Genomic DNA, 19,690 nt, shown 5'->3' on the forward strand with positions numbered 1-19,690 from the left:
GAGTATCTCCATGCTGAGCACCATGCGAGGCCCACTGGGCCACAGATCTGCAACAGGCAGCAAGTACTTACTGGATGTCCCTGGCGGCTGGGTCCACTAGAGAAACAGAGCAGAAGGAGTAACTCCAGGCAGGGAGAATGGCTCCTTTGAGGACCCCAAGCTGAAATGCCCTTGGTGTTGGGTGGACAGCTCAATAGACTGATTAAGACTAGGGTGGGGGAGTTGCTGAAGGGAGAGAGGGAGATGAAGTTGGCAAGACGATGGGGGTGTTAGCTGAGCAAGTTGGACTTAATCCTAAGGTTAGCGTGTACGTGTTGGAGCAGGAGAGTGTCATGTGTAAAGTCCCATCTTGTCCTCTAGTCAATTCCTGCTTGGCCTTCTGAGTTTTGCCCCAAGAGCACTGTGGACATTTTTCTCACTTGAGTACTTCCTGGTACAATTAGATTAATGTCTTTCTCCCCTACAGACCTGTAAACATTAAGGGTGAGAACCTCTACTAACCACTGTACCCCTGCATCTTGCACATAATAAATGCTCAATAAATTGTTGGGTAAATGGAGAGAGAGCCCTTGCCCCATGGTTACACTTCTTCACTTTTAAAAAATGTTTGTATTGTTACTTATTATGGGAAATCTCTATACCTTCTGCTCAATTTTGCTATGAAACTAAAACTGCTCTAAAAAATAAAATCTATTTAAAAAATTCTAATTGTCCAGAATTGAATTAATCATAATCCTTAGTTCATGATACATTGGCATCATTGGTCCATGTGTGGCCCTCTCCTAGTTTATTTATTTTATATAAATATAAATATTATAAATATTAATATTATAAACATTAATATTATTAATATTAATTATTAATGTTATATAAATATTAATATAAAGAACATCCATGAGACTATGGTCTAGCTAGAAACCCAGAGCATTACCCTTAACTTAGTATGAGCTTCCAACTTTCACATCTCTGAACCTGGGTAACCAGCACTCTTAAATATTGTTTAGTGTTGTCTTATGGGTTTGTTGTTATTTGTTTTTAGTATTATCAGATATATATATATATATATATAGTATAGTATACAATTTTGCCTCTTTGAACTTTATAAAAAATATTAGAATATTGTAGTTTCTCTTTGCATTTGTCTTCACTCCACATCATGCTTCCAGTGTTCATCCATATTGTCATGTGATGCTGAAGGTCTTCCGTTTTCTCTGCTTGGAATATACCGCGATCTATTTATCCTTTTTCCCATTGGTGAGCATTTGGGTTGTTTCCATTTTTTGGTAATTACAGACAGTACTGCTGAGAATATTCTCAGACTCCTATCCCGGTGCACATGCTTCGGCATCCCTAGAGAGGGCTTCTCAACCTCGGCACTGTTGACATTTTGGACCAAAAGTATTCGGTGCAAATGTTGTTGTGGAGGGCTGCCTCGTGCATTGTAGGATGCAACATCTAAGACTAGATGTCTCCCGACATTGACAAATGTCCTTTAGGGGGCAGAATCACCTGGTTCAGAACCACTGCCCCAGGCTACAGCAATGCCACTTCTAGGTGATGTCAGTCATATTCATGATATGAATGCTTAACTTTATGAGATAGTGCCAATTATTTTGCCAGAGTCATTATGCTAATGCACACTCCTATCAGCAGTATATGAGAGCCAGTTGGTCTAAATGCTCTTCAGTGCTTAGTATTATCTTCAGACTTCTTAATTTTGCCAAGCAGATAAAAAATGGTATCTCATTGTAGTTCCAACTGAATTCTATTAAACTCTGACTGATTTATATTTAAACTTCAGTTTTAAAATATCATTTCATATAAATGTGTTGGCCATGGTTGTGTATTGTGCTCACTTTTATAGTTGTGTTTTTACTGATTTTTAAAGTATATTTTTTCATATTCCTGTTTTGAGTTTATGTCTATTAGATGTGTTCAAATGTCTGCTCCAAATGTGTTGCTTAACTCTTCCTCATCCTGATTGCTTTGGTCCTAGAATATACTTTAATACTGTTTTAAATGTTTCTATTGTACATTTAAAACATCTCAGCAACATCCATTTTCCTTCCTGTTTTTTGAAGCCTAAGATACGTGACATCAGCCTGAGACCCAAATTTGAGAAAGTTAATTTGACTTTGAAGGAAACTGTGCCCTGCAGAATTGGTCAGGCGGTGGGCCTGTTGCTTTTCCAACGTGAAGAGGGTGGCCTCCAGTCTGGGACTGTTTGTGGTTAAAAGGAGACTACCTGATGGGTTCAGAACAGGCCTGTGCCCTAGAGTAACTCCTTATCAATTACAAACAAGCAGAATACTCCTAGAGGTATTTGAAAGCCAGAGGCCAAAGACCCAGAATGCCTTAGAACAAGTATAAACAAAATTAAGTTATACTTTAAGAGACAATTCAGCTAGGGAAAAAGCAAAATTGTCTGAACTAATTCTTCAATCTTAAATATTAGCAGCATAAAATATCATTCCATTTGACTAATTCTACTAGGATGAAACTAAATAAAATCAAGCATAGAAAGTCCTGTGCCCTACGAGAGGGTATTTCCTTCTTCATGCATTTGAGTTGTAGGGCAAGGCCAGTGCTTTGACCATGGGACTTCCTGGAAGTAGATTCCCTGAGTGAGTCATTGTGCTGCCTGCCCTTGGTCCTGCTCTGCCACTCATGATAGCAAAGCTATGATATACACAAGTCATCAGAAGATTTATTGCAGGGTCAGAGATGTTGAGCCCAAAGAGGAATCAGGTTGGGATGTTGATCAGAATCACTGTCTTCATACATCTGTAGGACAGCTACATGCAAGAGAGGAGGATCAAAACTACACAGCTTACACAGGTGGAAGTTATAAAGGGGAAAGTGTTACTATCTGCCAGTGATTGGGAATGCTTTGCAGAGTACTATGTCCTCTTCCTTAGTGAATCAAGCAGAGTTCTGAGCATCCATTAGTGGGGGATGGTAGAGTTTTCCTAAGAAGGCTCCAAAGCCAGTGACGATGATGGTGATGATGATGATGAGAGCTAGTAGCTAAAACAAATTGATTTGCTCACTGTATACTTCTCCTTTTCAAAGTGCTTTACACGTTAACCCAGTCCTCCTGGAAGGTAGGTACTGTTGATATCCTAAATTGGGATGAGGAAAGTGGGGCCCAAGGTCACACAGCTGGTAAATTATGGAGCTGGAGTACAACCCAGGCAGTTGGCTCCGAGTCTCTCCAACTCCAGCAGACTTTGCTTCTAAATGACTTTACCACCTGGGAGAACAAATGAAGTCAAGTCATTTTGGAGGATGGGGCTCCCTGTTTTGTGTTAAAGAGGAGAGACCCATTGGTTGGCAGGGTAGAGATCTGTGGGTTCTGGGCAGACCAGAAGTAATAACATTTGCAAATTCCTGATCCAGCTGAGGGAAGGTAGCCTCAGGCTGAAGGTTGAGGGTACAGTTTTTAACTTGACTGCTGTTAGAGCAGAAAAGGACTGCCAACAAAAAGGACTGTGGTGTGTGAGGGTGAGCTGTACCAGGCTCGGAAGGACAGATGAGGTGTGCTCGTTTGTGGCTTGTGGCATTACGGGAGGAATGCTGTCTTCACTGTTCCACTGGCTTCCTTGTTTCTGACAGAAGCACCCCTCAATCCAGGTATGGGGTATATAACCATGGGGTTGTACCAATACTTCTTTCTTCCTTTCCTGCCACATCTAACCAGTCACCAAATTCAGCTAAATCTGTTTAAATTTTTTTCGGATCCATCTCTTTTTCTTTAGCTCCACAGCTGTCACCCTCTCTGCCCTACCTCTTTATGAGGGTGGCATAACCTTTATTCCATAAACTGATCAGCACATTTTAAGAAATAGGAATTATAGATCAATCTCTTTCCAGTATATGTAAAAAATTGTTAATAATATTATAATCAACTATACTTCAATTTAAAAAATTCTTAATATTAACAAATAGAACCCAGGTGCTTATAAAAAGGATAACATGGTATAACAGGGTGGGGTTTATTGCTGGTATGCAAGGTTCGTTTAACCCTTTAAAACGCAGTTTTGTAATTCATTGCATTTACAAAAATAAAGGGGAAAATCATATGATTATCTTGATAAATGGAAAGAAAGCATTTGATAGAATTCAGTATTCATATATGGTAAAAACTCTTCACAAACAAGGAAACTTCTTTGATCTGATAAAGAATAAAAAATCTGTGGCAAAGCTCATATTTCCTCTTGATATTTGGGACAATGAAAGGATGCTTACTGTCATCACTTCAGTTCAATGTAATATTGCAGTTCCCAGCCAGTATAATAAGGCAAGAAAAAGATAGGCATAAGAATCGGAGCAAAATAAATACAACCATCGTTACTTACAGACGATATGACTGTCTATATAGGAAATCTAAAGGAATCTATACAAAAAGTATTACAATTAATAAATTTGGAAAAGTTGTTGGATACAAGGTAAATTTACCCCCAAAATCAATTTTATTTCTATATATCATCAAATAAATAGAAAATTAAATTGGAAATTGATAACATGTACAGTAGCATTAAGATTTATATTTAGAAATAAATTTAACAGAAAATATATAAGACCTCTACTGAAAATTTAAAGCTTTAAAAGAAATGAAAGAACATTGGAATAAGATTAGATCTAAATAAAGGATATACCACAGCCATGGATTGGAAGACTCAATATGTAAAATTGTCAGTTCTTCTAATTTGTGTATAAATTCAATACAATCCCAACTAGCAGTCCGGCTAGATTTTGGTGAAAATTGACAAGCTGATTCAAAAGTTCTATGAAATTATAAAGGGCAAAGGACTTACTTTGCAATGTCAAGGTCTATCATAAAACTGTAATAATTAAGATAGTATTCATACAAAGATTCATGCAGAGTATTCATGCAAGGATAGAAAAATTGACTAATGGTGAGAAAAAGTCCAGAAACCAACAGATATATACTTGATTTATGATAAAGATGATACTAACATGGGGCAAATATGGCCTTTTTACTAAATGGTTCTGGGCCAATTGTATGTCCACGTGGGGAAAAAATGTATCTTACCCCTATCTTATATGATACACAAAATAAATTATGGACGGACTGAAAATTTAAATGTGAAAGGTTATATAATAAAGCTTTTAGAGGGTCACATAAGAGAATGCCTTTAAGACCTTGGTGTAAGAAAACAAACAAACAAACAAAAAAAAAACAGGACAAAAAAGACACTAACCATCAAAGAAAAAAAGATAAATAGGGCCCCATTAAGCTTAAGAACGTATGTTTATTAAAAGATACCATGAAATGAATGCAAAGGCAACCCACAGGGAAAACATATTTGCAACACTAGAATATGACAAATTACTTGTGTCCAAATTATGTAAAGAATTTCTACAAATAAAAAGCTTTTTTTTGTTGTTTATTATTTATTTATTTATTTATGGCTTCGTTGCTGCGCGTGGGCTTTCTCTAGTTGTGGCGAGTGGGCGCTACTCTTTGTTGTGATGCTCAGGCTTCTCATTGTGGTAGCTTCTCTTGTTGCAAAGCACAGGCTCTAGGTACTCGGGCTTCAGTAGTTGTGGCTCGCGGGCTCTAGAGCACAGGCTCAGTAGTTGTGGTGCATGGGTTTAGTTGGTCCACGGCACGTGGGATCTTTCTGGACCAGGGATTGAATCTGTGTACCCTGCATTGGCAGGCGGATTCTTAACCACTGCACCACCAGGAAAGTCCGAGCCTTTTCTTTTTTTTTTTTAAAGGCAAAGTACTTACACACTTCAAAAAGAGGATATCTAAATAGACATTAAAAGTATGATAATGTACCCATCTTAATTAGTCATCGGGGAAAGCAAAGTAAAACCACAATGAGACATCATCACACACATATTAGATGGCAAATGAAATAGACAAAAAAATAAAATCTTGGCAAGGATGTGGAAGAACCAGAATGCTCATATACTATCTATGGGAATGTAAATTCATTCATTCATTTAAAAAAATTGTTTGACAGTTTCTAATAAAGATGAATTTAAGCATATCTTATGACCCAAAACACTAAAAAACATGTACTACAATATCTATAACAGCCCTATTCAAAATGATCCCAAACTGAAAAGTACCTGATTATCATCAACAGCAGAATGGATAACTAAATTACAGTATATTCATGTAAGAGAATACTGTACAGCAATGAGAAAGAATGATCTTCAAGTACATATGACAATATAGATGAATCTCACAAGTGTCATATTGAACAAAAGGAGCTGGATACAGTATGATTCCTTTTAGATGGAGAAGAAAATCAGGCAAAGCTGACCTGTGCTGTTTCAAGTAGGGGAGGAAGGCAGTTCAAAGGGAGCATTAAAGGAATGCTGATTATGTAGATGCATCTGTTCTGTGAAACCTCAGTGATTCGTGTACTTTTCTGTATGTATTTTATATTTCAGTAAAAAGAAAAACTGCAACTGAAGGAGAGTGGGGCAAAAGAGTTACAGATTTTGGCAGAATGGTGCCTACAGTGGGAAACGGTCGATTCATAAGGATTGAAGGCAAGAGGGAGCTGGTGGACATTTAGGAAGGAGAGGAGGACACTGAGATTGCAGAAGAGTTATGGTGGGAGGAGAGGAATGAGAGATTTGGGGGAATGGGGGCTTGTGGTCGGGGGGTAGAAGTTTGGATGCAAGGTTTCCAGGGTGGGCTACTTAGGTGTGATGGTGAGGTCCAGCCCATGAGGGCCTGAAGTGAACAAAGATGAAGGTCATTGGAGTTCAGGAGTTTTAATCCCTTTGGCAAGGGATTGAGAAGCTTGGGTAAGGGTTCCACATGGAACACTTGCATCACATAAGTCACATGTTGATAGGATTTAGAGGCCAAAAGAGGGTAATGGTTCAGTTATCAAAGTCTGTGTTTGTTTAGCTGCAAGGGCAAAACCCAAGTTAAACTACCTTAAGCAAAAATGAAAAGTTACTATCTTCTGTTAGTGAAAGGCCAGGGTGAAGCTCCAAAAGTATTAGATGCAAGTGTTAAAACTGTCATGGAGACTGCTTTCCTCTCTCTCCACGTCCGTCCCTCTCTCTCCAACTCCGCTGTTCTTGGGTCGGGGTCACTCACAGGCAGCCTTCCTCCACTAGACTTAGGGTGTCCTTGTACCTTCTCATCCCTGAAGGCACCAGGAGAAATCCCAGGGGTGGCCCAGATTGACTCCACCTGGACCATGTGTTAACCCTTGAAGTGGGGGGAGGGGATCAGCCCCCCACCCCCAAACACATTGACTGAGAATGAGGGAGTGACGTGCAAAAACCATCCGTTCACCGTAGAGGGTGGTGCAGGAAGGAATGCAGTGAAGACATGAGGACTTCTCGCTGCAGGCGCTGGGCAGCCCTGAGAACAGCCACTGCATGACTCTGTATGCAGAAGGAGAACCACCTAGGAGGCCTGCCCAAGGCCAGAAGCTGTTGTGAATCATTTTTGTTGTGTGGTAGGGGGATGGGAGGAGTGGGGTCGGGGGTTGCAGGCAGTAGCATCCAGCCAACTTGACAAAGAAATTTGGCTTGTGCTGCGTTATTGCATCTCCAGCCCACACTTAGATTTCCCCATCTCACAACTGTCTCCTCCAAGTGTGCTCTTTTCATTTCAGCCAGCTGGACTTTTTCTGCTTCATCATCCTGTTTGTCTGTAACGCTTATCTTGCTTTTCCATCTTGTCTCTATGTGCATTTCTCTTTTCCTGGCCTTGCCTCAGGGTCGAGGAGGAGGAGGAGGAGGAAGAGGAGCAGCCAGTCACGGAGCCCAATTCAGAGGAAGAGAAAGATGACGATGCCCCCTGTCCGGGCACGGACAGGTACCGAGGGCTGGACACTCCCCGGCTCCCACCAAAAGCCTGGAGCCTCCTTCCTAACGGATAGTTTGCTGCCAACCCTTCAGTAGCCTCCTCCCTTCCTCACTAGCTCCCACTGGCAAACGTTTACACGGAGCCACAGAGTGACTAGTTTTATAGAAATAACTGAGCACGTTTTCCCTAGAGAACCGTATTTTTCACTCAGACGCTGCCTTCCTAACCTTGCTTTATGGGAGACACACCTAGGAGCTTTTCTCCCCACTGGACCCTCCCTCATTGAGTGCTTTGGCTCAGTCAGATTGACAGTAACTAACGGGATGTTCCTCTCTGCTCAGAAAACTTTAACCCTCTCTACACTGTGGGAAGAATAATTCCATGTGTCCCCTTCTTCCTACTAATTTTACCAGTACAGTGTTATCTAGAATGTGTGGATGACTGCTGTAGGGATAATGCATTTTGATTTTTATCCAAATGGACAGGAACACTTTTCACCCCATATAGCATAGAAAAAATTCCCAGCATTTATTTGCATGCCTAGAATAACTACCATAGCTCTCCAGCCCTTTGGGGGAGTTTTGTGTCCTCCACTCACCTCTCCAAGGTGCATCCTTTCTGTCTTCGGGCAGTGTTAACAGACACAGGCACCTTGCAGATATGTGTAAATTTTGTGGTATTTTCCCCAAATGATGTCTGTATGAAAAATAAAAATTGATCATGGGTAAGTTCATTTTCTGATATTCAAAAATAATTCTATAACTGAATGGTTCCTTCACTTGATGGATTATGCTGCCAACTGATATTGTTGCTGTTAGTTTTTCCACAAATAAGCCAAGTCAAAAGGATCTTGGATGAATTAGGGTAAAATCTTTCTTTTACCAAGTTCAAAGTTAATGTGATTCTTTGCTGCTGTGGCCTCATTCTTGGGGCCACCGGCGCACATAGAAGTTCTCAGACAGGCTCATCTGACGTGCTGAGATGCCCACCACTCCCAGGGGTCATGGAATCCTCTCTGAACTGATTGCTTTCCCCCTTGGGAAATGTCCGGGAAGAAGCCAGCAGGATGTAGAGAGAGGAAAGGGATGACCTAGTGACAGAGAGTGAGGTACACATTCCAGAATGAGATGGGGAGAAAGGTCGGCATTAACCAAGGGCCCCCGCCCATGCCGAGTGCCATGCTGGAGGGTAGCGACTTTAGTTAGGGATGCTCTGGGAAGGGAGGAGGTTCAGTTGACAGTCCCACCTTAGGTCAAAAATGAGTCACATAAAATTTTGTGGACCCTCAATAAATATATCGGTGGGGCTCCACACGTGCTTAAATGTGCATGGTATGTCCCACCCACAAACTTTTCACCCTTAGGGACTCAAAGAGTTCAGCAGTACCTACAGACCAGATGGAGGAATCTGGCTGGAAAGAGCAGCCTCCAAAGGCGTCCCTACTGACTTGTGCTGTCTTTACATGGGATTGTTATTTACACCGTTAGATGGTGGTTTATCCTGTCCTCTGCAGTGTCTTTGACTATATGACTGATTCTGGAGGGTGTCTTCATCAGAGACTATACAGTTAGACTTTTCAGTTTTAGGAAGCAAAGGTGTGCATATTAAACACCAGGGTTTGATCTTAAACACGGTATTCATTAACATTGATCTGGATGTTATTTCTTCCCCGATGTCAACCTACTAGACTTAAAAGTGGTGGGAAAGATTCTGCTTACTTCTGTGGGCTTAATGTCTTCCACTGCTTCCCCTTCCTGCTGGCTGCTTCTTGTGTTTGCCCGCCATATGTGCCCACCACGTGTGCCCCCTGTGTGTGTGTACCACCTTTGCCAGGCCTGCCCTGGGCACTGCAGTGTGGTATCATCCCATCCTCCCCTTGAGCCAGGGAAACCGGTATGTCCCTGCCCTTATATACAGATGGAGCTCTGGATTTGAGGTAGGAAAAAAACAGCTCACATCCCGTTCCCAAGTGGGCATGGCTGGGAGTCAAGTTCTCTGGGAAAAGGACTATGGTTTTGAAAAATGCAGAGCTGAATGTAGATTCTCCTGTTACAAAGGTCGGCTTCAAAATGTCTAAGTGGTCTAAATCCAGTCCCCTGAAGATGGAAAGTCTTCATAACTGTATCTGTGGCACAATGAGGTCTGCCTGCAGGAGTCTAGACATCTAGAGCCTTAGTGGTAGAGGAGGCCCCGGGGAAGGTGTGAACCGGGCGAAATGTGTCTTCACTCTGCCGGCCCTCATTTCCAGCTCTTTGCATTTCTTGCTGGCATCTTTTCTCCTTCTCCACACTTGCTTTCCAGAAAGGATCTGAAAGCAGTGACTGTAAGTATGGGGCTTGTGGGATACCTCGTCCTCAAGTTTGGGTGTTTCAGGAGGTCCCCTCTTCGATCAAGACAAAGAAATGAAGTTCAAATTGTGGAAATTCCGGTGCCGACACAACCAGTGGGGAGCAACTTGGGGATCGAGGGGCAGGTGCCGAAGAGCCTTTGAGGTTCCACTAAATCCCCTCATAAAGGCCCTTGTATGCTCAGAGGCCAGGTGGGTCTTACCCCCCAGATTGGCAAGCCCAGGGCGCCAGGATTATTGGGACAACCGGGGCTTCTGGCTTTTCTGCTGCAGGTCACGAAACAGCTGGGCTCTTACGTGAGCGGCCCTAACGGTAGTAGTGAGCTTTGCCGTGTCTCCTTCTCTTTCCTAACCTTTGCTCCCTCTCTCCCAAATCTCTGTTCCTCCCCTTCCTTCCCCCTCCTCCTCTCCTCCTCTCCTCCCTGCTGACCCAGCGTCGAGGCCAGCCCTGCCTCAGAGCAGGTCCCCGCCGGAAAGGATGCTGCTCGCGAGAGTCCAGCCCTCCCCGCGGCCTCCAGTGCCTCCTCCCCGGGAAGGCAGCTCCCGGCCGGCAGTGAGGCGGGGAACCCCTTGCGCAGAAGGGCCTCCGGGCCTGCCCTGCTGGCGCCCTCCACGCCCTCCCCGGCTTCTCAGCCCTTCCGCGCCGCACCCGGCCCCCCGAAGGCTTCACCAACCGTAGAAAAGCTGCCCTATGTGCTTCACAGCCCCTTCCACCTCTTCTCCTATGACTTTGAGGACTCGCCCTTGTCCACCAAGGAAAAGGAAGCCGAATCCCAGCAGGAAAGCAGGTAGATCTGGCCCACGTGATGGCCTGTGCGAGGCTAACCCGGGGACGGTGACGCAGCGCGTTAGCTGCGTCCTCCTGGCTTGTCTTTCGTTGTCTGCGTTTGTGGAGATTCCAGTCAGAAGAGAAAATTCCAGCTCCTTGAATTGAGGAGCTCTTGTGTTATAATGTAATTACTAAAGATGGATTTTTGAATTTAAGATTTATAAAAATATGCACAGTCTGTCAAATCTACACATCTCAAGCCCATCTCTCTGGCACGGGCTCTCTTTTGACCTGCGGAAGGCAGCCAGGTGCTTTGCCAGCTTTCCAGGCAGCGTTTTGAGTGGGGTTTTCCTTCCTTTAACAGTTCCTCTGATTCTCTCCATCCGAGCACGTATTCTGCCTCCGAGCCTTACAACTTCCGGTCTTTCTCTTCCAATAGGTGGGTGTCTTTTCTTTATCTCTTCTCCCTTTTCTATAGCTTTCTGTTTTTATTCTAATGCATGTAATTTTCTCTCAGACATTGCTCATAGCTTCCCATGAGATGGCAAACAATTGCAGTTTGAATCACTTCACAGGCATTAGTATAATTACATTGGACACCTCAATGATTCTTATGCAAACCGGAGATGAGGCAGAGAGAGGGAGGTGTGCAAATCAAAAGGGCACAGGGAATTTTCAGCAGGTGCTTGTCAGCTTGCCTGTGTGCCCGCCCTTCACTGATGCCTGGATCAGGACCTCTCTGCAGAGCGGGGAATGGGGAACAGAGGGTTTGCATATTTTAAACAATCAGTTGTCCAAAGTCAATAATAAAAGTCAGTGTTGACTGATGGCCACTCCCATATGAAGAGTAATAATAATAATTGCTAACATTTATTGAGCATTTATTGAGAGCCAAGCCCTGTACTTTAAAGTATCACTTAACCCTGAAGAGGTAGGTTCTATTTCTAGCCCTTATATACAGTGAGAAAACTGAGGCACAGAGAGGTTGGGTAAGTGGAGAGTGGTGTCTACCAGAATGGCTTTGTATACCATTAGGAGTACGTGGCCTCCAGTTTGAACACCTCCAAACTGCAAGTCCTCTACCAGTCTCTTTTAGGTCTACAATTCTCAGTTATTGTGATCTTTCACACAGTTTTCATGAAATGCATCCAGCATAGCTCTCGTGTTCCCCAAGAACAGTATCCGTGTACAAGTTAGGAGCTGCACATTTGACCGGAAGCAAAAATATCTTGACAACCTCATCTTCCCCAGCAGGGTGGTGTTAGCCCAGGATGGTGATGGTCTCACAGCTTCTGACGGGGCTTTCCTGGGACCCAGGTCCCTCCCACTTGGTCCCCAGGCTTCAGTACCACTGACAGTCCTGGGGGATGAGAGCAATAGAAATATGGAAATGGACAAAACGAATATACACATAAATTGAGAAAAGCATCTGCATGCTTATGAATGAAGATTGGCTTGGATTTCACTGAGAAAAGTTTACAATTTTTTAATTATTTGACAGGAATTTGAATATTGTATAAATATCGTTCATACCAATTAATTTTCTGATGTTCACTCACTGTGGTTTTCAGAGGTCTGTATGGTCACAGGTTTGACTGCTCAGTGGTTGACTGCAATTGAATGGGTTATAATAGAGACCAACCAGTTAGTCATTAAAAAGAATTTTTTAAAAATACAAACACTAACACACCATTGTAAAGCAATTATACTCCAATAAAGATGTTAAACAAACAAACAAACAAACGAACCAAAAAATGCCGTGTAGTGAATTGAGTGAATTGTATGATCCAGTTAGTTTGGCTGAAATTCAGAAGCAAAATTAGACCATGAGGTCATTGAATTAATTGCTCAACCAGTAGAAAAACCAAAAGAGGGAAAACGACACTATGCTTGTTTTATTTCCATAACATCATCGAAACATAATTTTAGTAAAGTAATCCTGTTAAAACATTCTCTGGGATGCTCACTTTTGTTTGGGAAGGGGATGGTTTTAGATGCTTACGTAGAATAACAAGCTTAGTGTCTAGGCAGCTGGGTGACACAGGGCTGAAGCTGGAGCCCAGGGCCTGTCTCTGAGGACTTGGAGGTCCTGGGCAGCATCCTTCCCTCCCAAGTGGGGCCCACTGCCTCCTGCTTCTCTCCCTCTCTTCCCTGCTGAGCTTGTGCTCCCCTCTCTGCTGCTTCCTTTCTTTTGTATATTCTCATCCTTTGCTTTTCTGTCTTCTCTGTGGCCTGTGGTTTTGGGGGCCCTCTTTTTTTTTTTTTCCGGTGCTCGGGCCTCTCACTGTTGTGGCCTCTCTCGTCGCAGAGCACAGGCTCCGGACGTGCAGGCTCAGTGGCCATGGCTCACGGGCCCAGCCGCTCCATGGCATGTGGGATCCTCCCGGGCCGGGGCACGAACCCATGTCCCCTGCATCGGCAGGTGGACTCTCAACCACTGCGCCACCAGGGAAGCCCCGGGGGGGGCGTCCTCTTTTTTAATTTTTTAATTTAGGTATAATTGACATAACGTTATATTGGTTTCAGGGGTACAGCATAGTGATTCAATATTTGTATAATTGGGGGCCCTCTTGAAAAAATCAAGCCAATACTCACTTGGAGAAGCAGTAAACAACCTGTTGGACAGGTAGAGTGTTGGGACTTTAAGAGATGAGAAGATGAGTGTCCAGAAACCAAGTCCCATGAAGGTGGTATGTTAACAGGGGAGGATGGTGGGGTAGTACTGTGAGTCCCCATCTGCCTGCCAGAGTGCCTGGTACTTAGCACAGGCTGACACATGATACCAAATAAACAAATTAGAAGAGCAACAGCCAACACACCAGACTTAGCAACACAGGATAGATTTGGGATAATATAAGTATTTTATTTCCCATTATAATAATATAATTTGTTAAGGAAAACTGAAATTTCACCTCCATATTCCACTTTTAAAAGTAGATGGCCTGTTTTTTTAACACTTTTTTCTACACGTGGTTTTTAACCTTTAAGAATATTTTTTACAGTTGTGATCAAACTCAATGTGTAATATTATATCTTGATGTTACATGCAGTATGTGTGTGTATATTTATACACACACACACTCTCACGTACACGTACATTATAAACATTTGCCATGTTATCACTTATAAAATGGCAATCATTTTAATGGTTGTGTAATCTTCCATTGACGAATGTTACATCATACTTTCTTAGCCATTCTCACATTGTTACCTGGTTGGGTAGTTTCCGTTTTTTTGCCATGATCTCAATGAGGCTCCAGTGAGTATCTTCCTGTGTGATACTTTTAGTATATAAATAACCATAAAGTTATGTTAACACCCCAAAAGTAGACCTGCTTGGTCAAGGGGTATCCACATTTTGAGGTCAAATTGCTTCCTAGAATGGTTAATTGGTGGGAGTTTATATTGGATTCACTGCATGGGGGAAGGGCTTTGTGCACTTATATCATAGTGACCCTTGGGGTCCCACACACTCCAGTACTGTGTCCTCACCAGTTTAGAAGAAGGAGTCGGCCCTACCTTGTAGCTGAGGAGGTTGTGAGACAAAGCTCTGATCATGATAGCTAAATACAAATAGATAGCTAAAGAACAGCTATTCTGAAAAACAAAGAAAATTCTAGAATTTTACAAATCCTGAAACTTGTTAGAGACAACTGGGAAATGATAAACGCTCATTTAAACCTAGTGGCTATAATTTTGGTTCTAGGGAAATATTGGATGAAAACATCGAATACGTGCACCTCTAAGCAGCAGGCCAGCCTAGAAGGTCTGGGGACAGTTTCTCCTTGATCCTTGGGCATGTGATGAGATTATAGCATTTAATGGATGAAATTGATTCAGAAACACCTAAAGGAGAATTTTTAATCCAATGTTTTTTAGCTAATCATCTGGTATTTTCTGCAGAACTTTGATGCAATTAATGCTAATTGTGCCACCATGAGAGGCAAGAAAATCTTCAGATTCAATTGAAAGTAATTTGGATTCTTGATTTATGTTAGCAACTAGTTTTAATGTACACTTAAAAAGAAAGGAAATATGAGGGTTTTATTTCAACCCTTTGTCATAAATCCTGCTGCCTAATAGTTTTCGACTTTGGGAAGTTTTTCTGATGAGAAATAAAACAAAGAAGTTACTAAGTTTCTTCAAGTTAGGGTAATCACGAACAGTGCTAGCATTTCCAGACCTGTTTTTCTTGCAAAAATTAGCAGAGTTGCCAAGTGTTACTCATTTATTGACTGGTACCCATTTTTCTGTCCCTTCCTGCCCCACAACTTAAATCTCTGCACTCTCCAGATACAGCAACTTTGGCAACAACTCTCATCACTCCTCGAGGCCCTCGTCTGCATCCAATGTGTCCATCACCGTCACATCACCTCTTTCACCTCCACAGGAGGCCGGGCTGGAAAGGTGGGTTTTAGAAGCATGGTGATGACTTCCCTGTCCTCAAGTGAAGGGAATCAGTTTGATTAAGAGGGCCCAAAGGAAAAGTATAAATGAAAAGAATAATCTGAAATATTTCCCTTTACAGAAAATAGCCCAAAGGTAAGAATCTTTTCTCTTTCACACTGTGTACTAAGTAAATATTTTATTAGAGTTGATATTTTATTGGTAATACTGTCTTATCTCCCTACATACTATATATAGGTATACCAGTTTGCTCTAAAATATTTAAATGTGAATGTTTCTATTCACCTCTTAAAAACTGTTCTAGATTTTGTGTAAACCGTGCAATTTGTCTTATACACATCAGTTTTCACCTTTGAATGATTCATTGTATGTAAATCAGGAGGTAGTGGGCCTGTTAAGGTGTTGTGTAATTAATCCAGGACCTACCAGGAGAGAAACAGATTGTATGGGTCCATGGAAGGAATGTAACTTGGCAAGAGTACTAATTAGACCACCAGAAATGAACTGATTATTACTCGTAGAAGCGAATGATTGCACAGGATGTGTTTACAAGGGAAAGGTAAGACCTGTAATCTTAGAACAATTAAAAACAGATGCCCTTATATGGCAAGAGTGCTGAGTTAGAGAAGACAGGCTAGGGTTCCAGCTCACTCAGTGGGAAATTATTTAACCCCTGAGGGTAGATGCCCCTTATGCCAACCCATACCTTAGAGGGTGGTTTTGATGAGCAGATGAAAAAGTACACATGAAAGCCTTGTGTGAACCCCACCATGTGGGTCCAGTGGGAAGTGACAGTGTATGATGATGAGATATAACTTCCAGCAGCTCGTGATGGATCAGATATTGAGACATGAGCGATTCACAGAAGTCATTTGCCTCAAATCCCGAATTTAAAACAAATTCTATCTGTATTCCAAATTCAGATCGTCTCCTGTGCATTCTGAAGTGTGTTTTGCTGAGCGCTGCTGGTGGTTTGGGGTTTGGTTGGGATACAGAGCCCCAGGAGGAAGGGCTTTCCAATGGGGTTTACCTGGCCACACATCACCTGTAATTTCTAAGATGGTGCATAAACCCCATGGTGTCAAAATCCCAGGTTCCACAGTCCAGTGTGGTGCTGCGCTGGGCATATTTGGGCTCAGTTTGGTCTTGGTAATAAGGTAACAAGTTGATTACCCTGAAGACACTCTCTGCCCTTTGCCCTAGGGCACCTCTTCTGGGGATCAGCTGAGGTTGCCTGTGCTCCCAGAGAGGTCACCAGTAAAGAGAACATTTGTCCTATTAGATGTGAGATTTGGGGCTGAAGTGAGGAATATGAGAGTCTGATGGATATTACATCACATACCTCGCACGTGCTTGGCTGCCAGCTCCTTGGGAGCAGGGAACCAGGCTCCATTCATTGCTGTGCCCCCCATGGTACCTGGGGCTGGGCTGTGGCAGAGTTGAAGTATCCAGGTGAATTATCCACTCATTGGTTGGAAAACAGTTTGGAGGTCCCTGAAGTTGAGAAGTTATAAGGATAGAAGGTCTGCAGGTTTCCCAAGCCCTGGCCTTTGGGGGACATTGTTCCCAGGTCCTAACAGGGAAGCCCCAGCCTCAGCCTACTGGAAACCCAGGTCCAGTTTGGGCTGTTCCAGGAGTGCAGGCCCCTGAAGGACTCCTGTCTGTGTCTCCTTCCCTGCTGGGGCTGGCTGAGTGTCCCCTGGGGTTGCTGGGGGATTAAACAAGGGAGGAAGGGGCTGGTTTGCAGAGAGGATAGAGTGCCCTGGGGGGAGGCTGGTCTTCATCCTAAGGCCCTGGGGCTTTAGGGTTTTGTTTGTTTGTTCGTTTGTTTTCTGTGGTACGCGGGCCTCTCACTGTTGTGGCCTCTCCCCCGTTGCGGAGCACAGGCTCCGGACGCGCAGGCTTAGCGGCCATGGCTCACGGGCCCAGCCGCTCCACAGCATGTGGGATCTTCCCGGACCGGGGCACTAACCCGTGTCCCCTGCATCAGCAGGCGGACTCTCAACCACTGCGCCACCAGGGAAGCCCGGCTTTAGGGTTTTGAAGCAGCTGGTGATGCTCTCTAATTTGTCAACAGTGCAGAAGGAGCCAGCAGGGTGAGGCTGCAGAGACAGGGACCGCCAGAAGCTTTCTCTGAGTGTGAGAGAGGTGACCATGACCAAGAAGGGCAGGGGCCTTGGGGCTTGAGAGGATCAGCGGGTTGGCTGCTGCCGGGAGGGTGGGAGCAGGGGAAGCAAAGTGAGGGTTCAGGCTTGCGGGAGCCTGTGGGTGTTAGAAACAAGGAACTGAGGTAGAAGATACTGGAAGAGAAGCAAATCGAGGATGGAGATGTTCATCTTGGGGCACACAAGGCCCGAGGGGTCTGTCTGACACCCAGGGAGATGCTCCAGGAGCTGGGGAGGTGAGAACTCAGTGGTCCTCAGCTTGAAGAAGGCACTGGGTTAAAATCCCCTAGAGGAAGCCTGCACGCTGAGACCCAGTCACTGGGGACAGCAGGGGCCCGTCCTGTTCTCTCTTACTGTGTACTTCCGCCATAGGAAATTCATTACATCCACTGTATCCACTAGCAAGGAAAGCTTCAAAGAGTTTCCTACTTCCTTTCCATTTGCATGATTTTTTCAACTATCACCATCTGCGACTTTGAAAAACCATGTGATGGATCATTTGAAACATCAGATGTGCCATTTCATTAAGGCCAGGAAGCCACCAGGCCGGGCTGCATCATCACTTCTTACTCTCACCTTGCTAGCTTATGTTTTGTGACTATTAAAAAAAAAAAGAAAAATCAAAGGGGCCCCAACTCCAAATCATATTTGTATACTACCACCCAAGCATATTATGTCAGTTGTGTTTATGATAATGTATATTTTCATACAGTTTATTTTTTTCTTTTTCCTATTTAATAACTGGATTCTTTGGATGTCACCCATAATCTATTTTTACATTTTCAAATATTTTCTGCCTTATTAAGATACATGATTGTTTTTACGGAGGTATATACTTCAGTAGAGTTTGGAAGATTTATCATTGAGGTGTTTTATAATATCCATAATTATTGAAACCAAAAAGAAAACTCTTAGGAAAAACATTGAGCTGTTATGAACAATTGCAAATTTGCACTGAGAACCCACATGTTCTGTCAGAACACTCCTGACTAATAAACAGCATGACAGGGCCCCATGCAGTACCGGGCAGTTCTAGAAATCCTTTCCCTTGATTTGGAAGCAAGTCTTACTTCTCTGAAGTCCTAGGAAAATCAGGCCAACTAAAACACCCCTTCAGGCAGGTCAGCCCGATTTGGGACTACAGCTGGGCATCACTGTGAGTTTGGAGTTTTCCATCTTTTTCCCAAGCATATTAGCGTGTTGGATGTTAATCAAACTCGGAATGATAAATCGACCTAGAAAGGAAAAACTGAAGAAACAATATATAAATTAAATCAAGGCAGGGGTATTAAAACGAATCCATCTCCACATCTCCTATTACAGCTTCGTTTATAGGGCTCTTTTCGAAACAGAGAGTGTAGCATTGATTTTCGTGAAATTGCTACTTGAGTTGTGCCCAAACAAAACAAAATAAGAAAACCGGAACTATTTGCAAAAGCCCTCAGGGATACAAGATGCAACTGTCTAATGAAAGCAGACTTTTAAAATGCTTCAATTTTGAAAATGTGCTTTTTGAGTGGAAATGTTCTAAATATTTTCTTTTTAAAAGAAAACAAAATCACAAGACTATTTGAACCATTCACGTTCAAACATTCAAATGAAACAAACAAGCAAACAATAATCACAGCACAGTTACTGCGGCTCTGGTCAGAGCACATCTTCTCTCCATCCGTGCAGCGCCATCCCCATCTGGTGGCCTTTTCAGAAGTGGCAGCTGGAGGCTTGTCTGGTGTTGTGACAGCAGTTACGGAGGGAGTTTGGGGGAATGTAAGTCTAGTGCGGGGGGGTTGAAGGTGCTTTGAGGCGGGTCAGTCTTTGTGCTGCGGCTAGGAAGTAAGTGCTCTGGGAATGAGGCCCCCTGGGGTGGGGGGGGGTGAGCAGGTGAAGATGCTGAGAGCTTAGTGGGTACACCTTGGAGATTTTAGGAGGCCAGGGAGGACTTCCCTGTAGACCTGGCAGTATGTGCCATAAGCATTGACTCTGCTCTGTTTACCCCTTACGATAGTGCTGTTGTCTACTGTAAATGGCAATCACCTGCCTGTTTTACAGACTAATGTCAGGAGTCCTTAGAAGTTTGGGAATTGTCTGCCTTGTATAGTCGTCCCAGCAGAGTTTCTCTGACTTCCTGGAAGACTATAAGCCCAGATATTAGTAGTGACACTTCCTTTGGGAATAAATGGATA

The 19,690-nt window shown here is 43.3% G+C and overlaps 1 protein-coding gene across 7 annotated transcripts in view; it reads left to right on the forward strand.

Annotated features, from left to right (window-relative positions):
• FHOD3 (formin homology 2 domain containing 3) overlaps positions 1–19,690 on the forward strand; it is a gene marked incomplete at its 5' end in the record, with an annotated part of 495,578 nt that overhangs the window by 334,812 nt on the left and 141,076 nt on the right. For 2 of the 7 annotated variants that reach the window (XM_079717568.1, XM_079717569.1), the window contains one exon: positions 15,229–15,342. In XM_079717568.1, the coding sequence (XP_079573694.1) occupies positions 15,229–15,342 (114 nt within the window). Of the gene's footprint in view, positions 1–7,729; positions 7,829–10,600; positions 10,955–11,299; positions 11,375–15,228; positions 15,343–19,690 lie in introns of all 7 variants that reach the window. The other 5 variants (XM_079717563.1, XM_079717564.1, XM_079717565.1 and 2 more) reach the window with 5 other exon arrangements.

The sequence above is a fragment of the Hyperoodon ampullatus genome, assembly GCF_949752795.1.
Source record: "Hyperoodon ampullatus genome assembly, chromosome: 13".
In the NCBI taxonomy this organism is placed as follows: domain Eukaryota; kingdom Metazoa; phylum Chordata; class Mammalia; order Artiodactyla; family Ziphiidae; genus Hyperoodon; species Hyperoodon ampullatus.